Source organism: Prionailurus bengalensis, chromosome A3 (assembly GCF_016509475.1).
Source record: "Prionailurus bengalensis isolate Pbe53 chromosome A3, Fcat_Pben_1.1_paternal_pri, whole genome shotgun sequence".
NCBI lineage: Eukaryota > Metazoa > Chordata > Mammalia > Carnivora > Felidae > Prionailurus > Prionailurus bengalensis.
In genome coordinates this window covers 11,742,753-11,755,531 of record NC_057354.1, presented here as the reverse complement: position 1 = coordinate 11,755,531, position 12,779 = coordinate 11,742,753, and the positions used below count along the sequence as shown (strand labels likewise).

At 51.1% G+C, this 12,779-nt stretch overlaps 1 protein-coding gene across 3 annotated transcripts in view; it reads right to left on the bottom strand.

Annotated features, from left to right (window-relative positions):
- Window positions 1-6,847, bottom strand: part of UBE2V1 (ubiquitin conjugating enzyme E2 V1) — a 31,148-nt gene extending 24,301 nt beyond the window's left edge. The window contains exon 1 of one of the 3 annotated variants that reach the window (XM_043553687.1): window positions 6,739-6,847. In XM_043553687.1, coding sequence (XP_043409622.1) covers window positions 6,739-6,760 — 22 coding nt within the window. In that variant the 5' untranslated portion in view covers window positions 6,761-6,847. Of the gene's footprint in view, window positions 1-5,386; window positions 5,429-6,311; window positions 6,358-6,738 lie in introns of those variants that run through there. The other 2 variants (XM_043553686.1, XM_043553689.1) reach the window with 2 other exon arrangements.
- Between the last annotated feature and the right edge of the window lie 5,932 nt (window positions 6,848-12,779).

The window sequence follows — 12,779 nt, the reverse complement described above, 5'->3', positions numbered from 1 at the left end:
AGCTGCAGGATATTACAAAGAAAATATGACAACCAGGTTGAAAAAGCATGAATATTTGATAGGGTTTTATACCATGTCATAGTAAAACATTTAATGCAGTAATATGAAACACAGCCACCTATTAAAATATTTGTGGTACGGAATGGATTTGAAGCCCTTTAAAACATCTTTTGGGAAAATCACGGCCACCAAGCAGCTGCTATTATACAACATGCAATCTTGGAAAACCCTGGCCTGACCAAGCCTCACAGGTTTCTCCTGAAAGTTGCCAGTTAAAACTGGTTTGGTTGCCTATTTTAAGAAGATAGTGAACTGAGCTAGGAGTCTGGTGCTGCTTCTGTCTTGGAAAATAAGGAGGCCTGGAAGGTGATGCACCAGCTTCAATGTTCCTGAAAAGTAGACAGAAAGTTGGCAGCGGGTAACTTTTATTCCTGAGCAACTGGCCAGTGCAGTCTGGCTCCCTAGTTAGTGCCTGCCCAGAGGAGGTGTTTTCTCTCCTCTACAGCAATGGTCCTCTGAGTATGGTCCCCAGCCCTGCAGCCTACACATCATCTGGGAACCCACTAGAAATGTAAATTCGCAGGCCCCATCCCAGAACACTACAACACACCACAGAACTCCTGGATCTGGGACTCTAAGGGTGGAGCCCAGCAACTGAACAAGCAATCCTGGTGATGCAGATGCACGCTAGTTTAAGAACTGCCAATCCAGGGGAAGAAACAGTGGCGATCTATCTTTACAGTCCACACAATGGGACAACCGACAGCTGGTGACAAATTACGAGACCTTGTGTTTCTCTGACACTAGGGTGGCCAGGGACAAGGACCAGATTTTCTGACAGGGGTGGAGACAAAGAGTAAGATGTGGGAAGTGTGTCGGGACAGTTAGGGAAGGAGAGGACAGAGTTAAGTCTACGCTAAAGTCCCTTTAGAAATACCAACTCATCAGGACAAGGGCTTTTCTTCTTTTTTTTTTTTTAATTTTTTTTTTTCAACGTTTATTTATTTTTGGGACAGAGAGAGACAGAGCATGAACGGGGGAGGGGCAGAGAGAGAGGGAGACACAGAATCTGAAACAGGCTCCAGGCTCTGAGCCATTAGCCCAGAGCCTGACGCGGGGCGGGGCTCGAACTCACGGACCGCGAGATCGTGACCTGGCTGAAGTCGGACGCTTAACCGACTGCGCCACCCAGGCGCCCCAGGGCTTTTCTTTTTGAAAAGCTGAAGAGTCAGTCACTTTTGCTTCTGTCTTATCAGACACACTGTTCCTCCAAAATCTGTCAAATTTACATATTGGCCACATCAAGGTGAGACCTTTGATTAAGTCACTGCAACGGTCAACAAATATTTACTGAGCACCTACTATGTTAGGGAAAGGGACTATGCTGGGTGCCGAGGACATAGAAGCACGAGCAGGGGAGGGGCAGAGAGAGAGGGAGACACAGAATCCGAAGCAGGCTCCAGGCCCTGAGCTGTCGGCACAGAGCCCGACGTGAGGCTTGAAATCACGAACCACAAGATCATGACCTGAGTCGAAGTTGGACGTTTAACCCACTGAGCCACCCAGGTGCCCCAAGGTGAGTGCTTTAGAAGGACAGAGGAGACATGTGATAATGACTCAAAAGACTACACCGAACGGGGGTCGTTAGGGATGGCCTTTCCGGAGAGAGGAGACCTGAAGAACAAGAGGCAGCCAATCACGTGAAGATGTGGGGGCAGAGCATTCCCAAAGGGGTCGGAGCAAGAGCAGAGGTGTGCGTGATACCACACGAGGTCAGGGGGTGGGCAAGACCCAGATCACAGAGGGCCGTCTGCGCCTCAGAAAAGAGAGTGACTTGATTCTAAGCGCAGGGTGATTTGATTCTGAGGGCTTTCTGCAGGGGAGTGGCGGTTTCCGCTTTCGGTCTGCAAGAGTTCATGCGCCTCCTCTAGAGAACGGACTGGAAAAGGGCAAGACCGGAAGCTGGCTTCTGCAGTCTTCCAGGGGAGAGACAGATGGTTCTGGTTGGGCAAGAACGGCAAGAGTAGAGATGGAGAGGAGGATCGGGCATCTCTCGTTGGGTTATACCTCCTGGACTTGTGATGGGTGGGTGGAAGGGTGAGGAAAGAATCCCACCTGAGGGCCGCGACTGTCCACCCGTGAAGACACTTGGCCGAGTCGGAAATGTCAACAGACCCGTGAGGGGCTGAAGGAATGTGAGATGCCTGGCAAAGGGGGCTGGAAGAATGAGACTGTGGCCGAGGCCCTGCACCCTCGCTCTACACAAGGCTGGCTCTGCGCCCCGGGCAAGTCCTTTCCCCTCTCTGGGCCTATTTTCTCACCTTCAGGACAGACACGGGTCTCAAATTTCTGCCGGGAGGACTGAGATCATTTAACTTGACTGAATTGAAACCCGCGTCTAGCACACAGTCAGCCCCAGAAGTAATCTTTCAAAAGAAGTCTGAAGGGCCTGCATGTGATGGAAGACAAAGTCCTGCTTCGTACGTGACACGAGGGGCCCCAAGCCCAGTGAGTATGAGGTACTGAGTATAAGGCACAAGAAAGAACTTCCTTAAAAGGGGACTTCACGCTCACAGGACAGCACGTTACCCAGAATGGGACAAACAGTGGCCAGGGTTCCTGTGACAAGGGACCCTGCTGCAGCTGCAGATCCTTCTCTTTAAAGCCCTTTCTCTCACCAAGGTCAACGAAACACCCCAAGACCTGGGAAGGGCATACGCCCAACTCCAGGCCTTTCCGTTTCTTTGCTAAGGTACTGGAGAGGGTTGGGGAGGGCGGTGGAGCCAAACCCCGGGGCTCTAGTCTCAGTGCCACCGCTCAGCCACCAATCTCCCTCAGCAATGACGTGGGGGCAGCACTGTCCCTGGTTAGCCCATGAGGCTGTGGAGCATTGCATGAGATGACATAACAGGGAAGTCAAATTACCCGGAAAACTCTGAAGTAGTTTAGTGTTAAACGTTTACTCCACCAAATACACTGCTCTGTCCTTCAACTGGGGCCTTTCGGAATTAAACAGAGGATTCCCGACTTCACCTTTTGCATTCCACCTTCATCAAAGTTCAGGTGAGAGGGAAGGGGCAGGAGAGAGGGCGTGTGCTGGAGTGAAAAGCACGGTTCGAAAGTTCCCACGAAGGGGAACATCACAACCGTCACAATTAACCTTGGGAATCCCTGAAGAGAGCAACAGGTCGTACTGGCCCAACACAGCGCTTCCCCTCCACCAGCGGAGCGCGAGGCAGGTGAGCGGTGCTCCCGAACGCAGGGCCCACGCTGTACAAGAGGCAGGCGGCCACAAGCGGCACAAGACGTTCACACAGCGAGACACGCAGGACCAAGCCCAACTTCCCGGACTACAGGCTCTCACCTCCCATCTCCAGCTCTCTGGGAACACCCCTAAATGGAACGGAGGGCTCCTGAGCCCCCACTGCCCACACGGTCAAGTCTGCACATATGCCGAATGTGTAGAGGGGGCCACTCCAGCGAATGCAAACTTAAAATCACACCCCATCAGGGGCTACTCTTGGGGCACTCAGGTTTGCTGGGCAACTGTCAGGGAAGCCCGTGGGATGCTGGGTGAGACGAAGGGCCTGGCAGCCAAGGGCCTGAGGTCCCGCAATCCTGGCCACGGCGGAGGCAGTCACCCGCCACAGCACGGGCATCCTGAAGGAGTCTCGGGGGCTCTTCACGGTACCACCCTCTAGGGTCCATGCAGAACTCACGCACCGCAGAACCAAGGGAGATGCCAAGGTGTTGGACCAAAAGAAAACGAAGGGCAGCCCTTTCCAGGAACTCACAGGCTTCCCAGCTGTTTCCTGGCAACGAGGGCACAGGTTAATCAGGTGGCTGGTTCTAAACCTAAGGAAGGCCTCGGGGCCCCTGACCAACCTGAGTGACTTCTCAGGGTTAGAGAGCAGAAGCCTGAACATTCGTTTTGGTTTAACCCAACTAAGGCCCTTCTGCTTCTACCCTTGGCACTCTGCACAGGCCAGATTGTGTCGTTCCCCTCCTTCTAAGACTCGTTCGTTCATTCATTCGTTCATTCGTTCATTCAACAAACAGTTACTGAAGGCCTAATGCATACCACTCGCTCACTCGACGGCTTTCCTTCACACTTAATAAAATCCAAAGCTAGAGCTCTTCAACTCATCTCCTTCGCAAGCCTCTCTTGCACGGGAAGGCCTTTAATCTGTTCTTTCAGGACACTGAGCTTGGTCCTGCCATGAGGCCTTTGCACTCACTGTCCCCGCCTCCCCTGCCTACGATACACACTGTCGGGCTGGCTCCTGCCATCCCTTCTAACCGTTCACATGTCATCTTCCCAGATCACCTCCCCACCTGCTCTTGATCACATCGCACAATTTCCTTCGTAGCGCCAACTGCTATCTGAAACTGCCTTAATCATTATTTACTCCTTTGGCGGCTTTCTTCCCGACTAGAGTGGAAGCTCCTGAAGGCCAGGGGCTGTGTCTCTCTCACCCACCGCTCACAAGGGGACACAACAGGCCCTCGATAAACATCTGTTGAATAAACAGACAGAGGACTTTCGGGAAGCCCGTGTTGGAGCACCTGGAAGCCTGCTCCTTGTCACCCAAACCATGCCAAGTGCTCTTGACATTAGGACAGCAGCCGATGAGGTTTGATCTGACTGCAGTAGCATTTATGAAGCAATCATCAACTGGCAGGGCCTCAAGAAGTTAGAATCAAGTAGCTGCTAAGCCGGATGCCTGCACACAGGGCCGAGCTGCAACGCAACCATAACGCTGGCTGCCACGGGCACGCTGTGCCCCCCACTTCCTAGCAACCTGACAGGGGTGCTATTCTGGTGCGAAGTTTCCCACAGCAGGCTGGCCTGACTCAGCCTCTCTCTTCTGTGGCAGTAGCGCGCAAGACGAGTTGACTCAGCACTATCCCAGCTGAAACCAAACTCCAGGAAAAGGATGTGTGGTCTCCTCCCTCCCCCCGGAGGACCCCACTGCTTTAAGTTTAAAAGGCAGCTTGTGACAGGTCACTTCGGTCTGAACCCCTACAGCCAATCCCCTCCACGGCCACTGCAACAGACGAGGATGGCTCCCTGGGACACTGGAGGCGCATCGCCCCGGAAAGACGGGACTCCCATCGCCCCGTTCCCTTTAGGTCACCTCCCCTGACAGTGCTGATGCTGTGGCCTTAACTAGCCAGAGGATTTCAGTAGCCGGGCTGGCGGCCCTGCCTGCTTCATCAGAGGTCACCCGTCGTCCCCGCATTTGAGAGGACCTCCTTGGCCGACAGGTACAGCCGCCTCTCCATAAGGGGGACACTGAGTCTTCCCCCAAATCCTGCACTTCTGGATTCTCTCTTACCTTATCAGCGTCTCTGGGGGACCTCCCCCAGCTAATCCTCACCCTACCTCCTCAAGAAGGCCATCTGAGTCCATGCCCTGATGCCCATTTGCGGAACGTTAACTCGGAAACGGACTCTTCGTGATCTGATCCTCTGGCCCATCTAAAGAGTGCAGAACAGCGAATCCAGTCTCAAAATAAATGCTGCTTCCCTCTACCTACACGAGACTGGGAGCACTCCCCCTCCTCCAAAGTACAGCCCCCTTATTCCCTCAGCTGCATCCTGGAGATGGGGATTTGCTCAGCTTTCCTGCCCCAGTCACCCAGACTCCTCATTTCACTTGTCCCTCTCCCCACACCCACCCACTCAATAGGGAACTGCTGAGCTGAACCCACTTATCTTTTCCCAACATCCAAAGGAGTGGAACGGAGTGACAGTCTCCGTAAAACCGGCACTGCTAGGGTATGCTTCCCTCACCCGAGAGAGGAGATTTTTCTCTTCGGAGAGAAACATCTCTGAACTTTCCCCCACTCTCAACCATCGCCTGTGGCTTCCCTCGGTGGACCTCCCGCACCGAACAGGTACCCCCAGGGCTTCCAATTCACCCAATGTCGAAAGTTTCCACCGCTGCCCCACTCAGAGCTTGGCTCCTAAAACCTAACATGTCTCCTCAAAGAAAAGCCTGATAACGATGGGGTCATTCCCCTTTGGAATCTGAGAGATCGTTTTCCCTTCTCACTTCGCCAGTCCTGATGCCCTTAATCCCCCCGCTCCGCCAAAACCAGCCACGCCAAGACGCCCCCTTTCCAAGCGACATAGAGATTTCCTCGGCTAACCCCATCCCCCAAACTAACGCTGGAGCCGTCCCCTTAGCCAATGGAGGATCCTCGGTCACCCTCTTGAGATCGTTTTCTCCTTCCATCCATCCTAAGGGGTTCTCTGAAGTCCCCGCCAAACGGACATCCCAAGGATGGCTACCCCCTCACTCGGACCTCCATCACCCGGTAAAGGACTCTCATCCATTCAGGGGCGCTTCCTTATCCTCTAGGGGACCCCTGGATCTCCCCCAGAGCCGCCAGCCTCGTCTCCTCAGGAGTGCCTCTGGGCTCGCCCCTCGATAGCTCCGGCCGCTCAGCATTGCCTTGGGGCCGGGTCCTTCCTCCCAACAGGGCCCTCACGCCGCCCGGGGAAGCCTGTGAGCCCCGCCGCGCCGCCCACAGGCCCCTCAGGCCCCCGCCCGTGCTTCCGGCCACCGCCTGCTCCTCCTCCCCACTCTGGCCGCCAGGGTCGCCGCCGCGGAGCCCAGCGGACAGAGGCAGCGCAGAGGCCCTGGTCCCGCTGCTAGGGCCTTTGCGGGTCCCCAGTCCCTGGCCCAAGCCCGCGCCCCCTCGGCAGGCCGGGTCCGGCGCCCCAGCTCACCCGAGCCCGTGGTGGCTGCCATCTTGCGTCGCTGTCGCTCGAAGGCCGGCCCCTTCTTCACCCCCCACCCGTTTCCCCGGGCCCTTCTGCGCAGGCGTCCGCGCCTGCGCAGACGGCACCGCTGACGCCCGCTACGCCGACCGCGCGACCCGTTGCCGGGAAGGTTTTTTCCCTGCCTTTTCAGAGGGAGGAAACATGATTTGTGTGCGGGAGGGCCCAGCAACCTGCACGTCCCTCCAGGCTCGGGTGCGAGGGAGTTATTGAGGTGCTTGGTGAGAAGGGCGGGGGTGATCGGACTTGGGAGGACTCGATTATGAAAGATACGGAAGAAAAGAAAGCTTAAACAAAGTTACCTATTTCGCTGCGAGCGTTTTCCTATCTAGCTGGAGCCTCACAATATTTCTACCAGGTCGGGATTAATGTGAAAAATGAAGCTGAGGAGGGTTAAGCGATTTATCACAATTTGGCGGTTAAGTGACTAAGTCTGAATTTGAACCCAGGCCAGAAATGTCTTGCTTCCAGGATCCATGCTCCCTGGCCAGAGAATGTTGGGGGGCATCAAGTTGTCAGGGAAAGCATTCACTCATTCATTCATTCACTTATCAATCCATTTATTCATCCAAAGAAATACTTACTAAGAACAACTATGTGCTAGGCGCTGTGCTAGGTTGTGGGAATGGATACATACCCCTGAAGTCTGCTCTTGTGGGCTTACATTTTAATCGGAGATAGCCAGTTAACAAAGAAATAGGAAAGAATATATAACTATGATAGGACGGAGAGTAAAGCAGGGACGGGGCAGCAGGGGCCTCCTAAAGTGGTCACATTGAAACTGAAACTGAATGATTAGGAGGTAGAGGGAGCAGCATGTGCAAAGGTCCTACAGACACATGTTTGCAAATATATATTAAATCCAAGAAGGGACTGCTCCTTTATTGTAAATGGTCTTAGAAGCCCTGAAACGGATGTACAAACAAGCTGCGAGGTAAAGGGACTGCCTCAAGGTAACACAGCTAACCCTGGCAGAGGAAGGACGGGGACTTTCAGTACAGGCAACAAGGAAATGGGAAGTTCTCATCCAGCACATCCATTGCATCACCTGGTTCCGACAGCAGTGCCTCCTAAGCATTTCTCTGCTCCATTTATTTCTCTTACTTAGGGTAGGCTGTCCTCGTCTCCCACTTGGGTGACCTCAGCACCCTTTATTCTTGCCCCCATGGTCCAGTCTCTGTGTGGCAGGCAGAATTTGCTCAAAACGCCCTTCAGTTAAATCTTTCAGTGGCTCCCCATTTCCTTGTGATAAGATAGGCTCTACAAGTCACGTGACCATAGAATGCTCCTCGACTAAGAGGAACGGATTCAAAGAAGGCCCGGTATAATCGTGCCAGGACAACAGGACTCTTCTGGGCAAACCACGATAGATGGCCACCCTAACCAAAGGCCTAGGGCGGGACCAGTAAGACACCTGTGAGATGTCTAGAGCTTTCACTTAAGCCTCATTTAAGGAGACTTTTAGTCTTAGGTCTCAGTTCTGCCCCTGCACTATCCTGCAAGTGAATACTTCCCTAAAATTTGCACCCTGGGTGCCTCTTTCCCCCCTCCTTAACACAGCCTGTATCTCTGAGACTTGCCTGTACCTCTCCAGCAACACTGGCCTTTTTCAAGCCCTCTGCAACACGTGCCCTCTACCCTTAGGGCTTTTGCCTTCGCTCTTCTGCTCTTCAGTTCTCAGATCCAGCATCACCCCCTCAGGGAAACTTTCCTTGATTTCTCCAACCTGGTGGGATTCAGCTATAATTGATTCTCAAAGTGCCACGTGCGTCTCCTTCCCAGCCTGGCAACAGGTAATCACCTTGAGAGCGTCCCGTTTATCACGTGATTCAAGTTTATCTTGAAGAGCACAGAAAATATTTGCCTTGGACTCTGGGTCATTGGAAAGCCTCAGTAGCAAGTGGGAAGCATTTGGGCTCCTAAAGTGGACTCACCTCCGGAGTGAAAATTTCTGGGTTTCTGTCTTCCTTCACCACTCCCTTTGCTTTGTGACTTTAGGAAAGAGACTTGAATCTCTTTTGGCATCAGTTCCCCCTTCTGAAAAGGGGGGGGGGGGGGGGCGGGGTTGATAGTATCAACCTCATAGGGTTGCTGTAGAGATGAAATGCTTTGATAAAACTCTTTAGCACAGAGGGAGGAGGGGACGCTAGCTGATATTTACCAAGCCGTCATTTCCAGTTTTTAATCTTTTCAGCAACTGGATGCGGCAAATTCTAGGGACATCCCCATCTTAGAGATGAGAAAACAGACTCAGAGCTGACAGGTGAAGGAGTGAGGATGAAAACACAAGCCATTTATCCACGATGCTCCTAAACGTTTACTCGCATAGATTCCTTGGTTCTCTAGGGGAATTTCTGGCAAGCAAAATTCACAGTAGAGCAAATTCCGGTGCGGAACACCTTGCAGGAGGAGTAGGTTAAACCCGACGGCCCGGGGCATGCTGGGTATTGTAGTTCAGCGGCGTCGCGGAGCCTGCCGGGAGTTGTGGTCCTCGGCGCTGAAGCTCCCTCCGAGAAGCTCCATCCCCTCTCTCGGAAGTCACAGCCAGTCCCCCAAGCCGGATTCGGCGGGTGCCTGCGCCTCATCTCCGCCTTGCGCTGGAGCTGGTAGCTGTTTACAGGACAAGAGTCCTGTTTATCGGATTGTTGGGAAGATTAAAATGGTTAATGGAACTAAAGAATTTAGAGAAGGCCTTGACACAGAGCGAGTGCCGTATAAGTATTAGCTATTATTTTTCTTATTAATCCTCAATGACCCTTGCAAAGAAGCTTTTATCATCTCTATTTGTCAGATAAGGAAACTGAGGCTCAGAAGCGTAGGAATGCTTTCCCAGGATCCCACAACAAGGAAGGAATAAAATCAGGTTTGGAATTCAGTTCTCTGAACCCTGGGGCACCTGCCATTTCCTCCGGGGAGCTTGGGAGATTTGGGGGAAAGCGTGGGCGTGGGCGGGGTTGCATTTTTTTACCAATTGCAGCCTGGCGGCCTTGAGGAGATTGAATGGGGCGGCCGCAAGGTTGGAGGCGGGGAGCCAGAGAGGGGGTGTGTTGGACACCGTTGACTGCGTTCAGTCACCATGTCCTTTCGTGCCCACATAGCTGGTTTTGTTTAGGAGGCTGAAGGTCCGGTTCCAGGTGTGAATCCAAGCTAATCACTGGCACAGCCATTTCCTTTTGCCAGTGATTGGTCCCAGGGTGCGCGGGTCACCTAGTTCTTTCCGACCAATGAGTTGAGGAGGGGACGTGTTTGGAAAGTTTCCCTCCCTTAAGAATAACTGAGGGGAAAGCTTCTTTCTGTCCCTTTTCCTCCTTCCTATAAAAGGAGGTTTTTTGATGGTTGGGGCTGTGGCGATCAAGAGGCCACAAAGTCTATGGTACATTACAGGTGTACAGAGAAAGAAGGTGCTGGCACAGGAAGATGGCAAGAGCTAGGACCTCGGATGATGTGGTTGGGCTGCTGAAGGAATAAGATTTCGTAAGATGTGAGATAAGTGTCTTTATTGCTGAAGCTGCTCTTAAAGGTAGGTTTTCACTATTTACGGTCAAAAGCATACCTGGTAGGTACAGGAGGCTGCACAGTGCTCCAGTGAAGAGACACATGTGGCCTGTTCCCCAGTGTTCAAACACTATTCTCGACAAGGTGTGAAAACATCTGGGCAGTTTGGGAATCTGTGTGATGTGAAAGGCATGAGTGCCTCACAGGTATAGTTAAGAAAAAATGCCTCCTGCATTTTTACATTTCAAAACGTAAAAAATGCAGTATACTTGCTGGAGCCTACAGTATTATTTTTTAGAACAATATATTTTTTATTTTTTTTAACGTTTTATTTATTTTTGAGACAGGGAGGGACAGAGCATGAACAGGGAGGGTCAGAGAGAGGGAGACACAGAATGTGAAACAGGCTCCAGGCTCTGAGCCGTCAGCACAGAGACCGACGCGGGGCTCGAACTCACGGACTGCAAGATGGTGACCTGAGCCGAAGTTGGCCACTTAACTGACTGAGCCACCCAGGTGCCTCTAGAACAATATATTTTTTAAATGTCTATTTATTTTTGAGAGAGAGAGTGCGCACAAGCAGGGGAGGAGCAGAGAGAGAGAACACACACAGGATCCCAAACAGGCTCCAGGCTCTGAGCAGGCAGCACAGAAACTCACAAACTGTGAGATCACGACCTGAGCTGAAGTCGGATGCCTAACTGACTGCACCACCCAGATGCCCCCCGAGCAATACTTTTCAAAACTCTAATGTGCACACAAATCACTAGGAGTCTTGTTAAAATGCAGATTCTGATTCTGTATGTGTGTTTGGGGGTGGGGGTTGTGCTGAAATGCTGCATTTCTAACAAGCCCCTAGGGGATGCGCAGACCGCACTTGGAGTAGCCAGCTTATAGATAACATTATATAATTTTATGATCTTATTTCCAATTTATAGTTAAGAAAAAAACTCCCCAACCTCCTGCTACAGCTTTTATAATACAAACTACAGAATGTAAAGCTGACAAATTGTTCACAGGAAGGATCGTGGGCACCCAGAAGACAGTAGAATGCCTGGGGAGGGGGTCTGAGATTGAGTGGGTGTGGGAAACACACTTGCTAATGGCATTTCATGGCACATACATGGAATGCTGTCCCTCTGGGGTGTGTCTGAAGCATAACATGAAAATGTTTTATTTGACATTTGATGAAGTTGCTGAAGTATGTAAAACCCAAAAGGGATGGGAGTGGGTGGATAGGGGGATGTTACAATTTATCTACTCACTCCTCTCGATGGACATGAGTTGTTTCCGTTGGCTTCTTCCTATACAGTTCATTTCTGTAATGTCTGAATTTTGTATCATGTTACTTTTGTGGTCAGGGAAAAATAAATAAGAACCAGAAGTCTGGGGCGGTGGGGTGGGTAGGACCAAAGGGTGAGTTTCCCTACATTATAAAGAGCCCTTGCAACTCATTGTGGAAAAAAAAAAAAAGATAAACAGTCCAAAAGAAAAGATGTTAATCATGGCCAACATTTATGCAGCATTTACTACGTTCCAGGAACATAGTATTTTGCATATATTAATTCATCTAAGCTTCACAACTACCTTATAAGGTAGGTACTGTTATCTCTTCTTACAGATGAGGAAACAGACACAGAGAGGTTTAGTAACTCGGCCAAAGTTACAAGCTTGTAAGTGGCAGAGCTCGGATTTGAACCCCAAGCTCTTAACCACTACTGCCCTGCCTCCCAAGAAAAATAGGAAAAGGACATGTACAGAGTGAGGAAATGAGGTAAGATACCCGCGGTCATTCAACATACTGTATTTCAATGATTCTGAGATGCACATTATTACATTCACACATCTGTGGAATCAGGATGCATCTTACAATCAATGATCTCTTAGATTCAATGAAAGAGAGTAAGAGAAATGCAAATTAAAACCACCTATCAGATTGGCAAAGAACAAAACACTTGATAACACACTGTGTTGGCAAGGGTGTGGGGAAACTGGCACTCTCAAAAGTTGTGAGTTTAGATGGGCAATTGGAAAGCAATTTGGCCTGAACTATCCAAATGTAACACAGACACCCGGGGCCCAACCATTCGGTTCCTAGGAATTAACCCCTCAGGGGTCTGCTGGCCCCGATGAGCAAAGAGTCAGGTTCTCCCCTGCACCTAACAGCAGTCTTGTATTACCCAAGACTGGAAACAACCTCAACGTGCAACAAAAGGCGAGTTAAAACATGAAAGTCCAATATGAAGTTGGAATGCTACACAGCTGTCAAAAAGAGGAAGAAGTATTGATCTAACATTGTCTCCCAAATACGCTGAGTGAAAAAAGGTAAGGTGCCGAACTGTGTGTATAATATTCTTTTTTTTTTTAATTTTTTTTCAACGTTTATTTATTTTTGGGACAGAGAGAGACAGAGCATGAACGGGGGAGGGGCAGAGAGAGAGGGAGACACAGAATCGGAAACAGGCTCCAGGCTCTGAGCCATCAGCCCAGAGCCC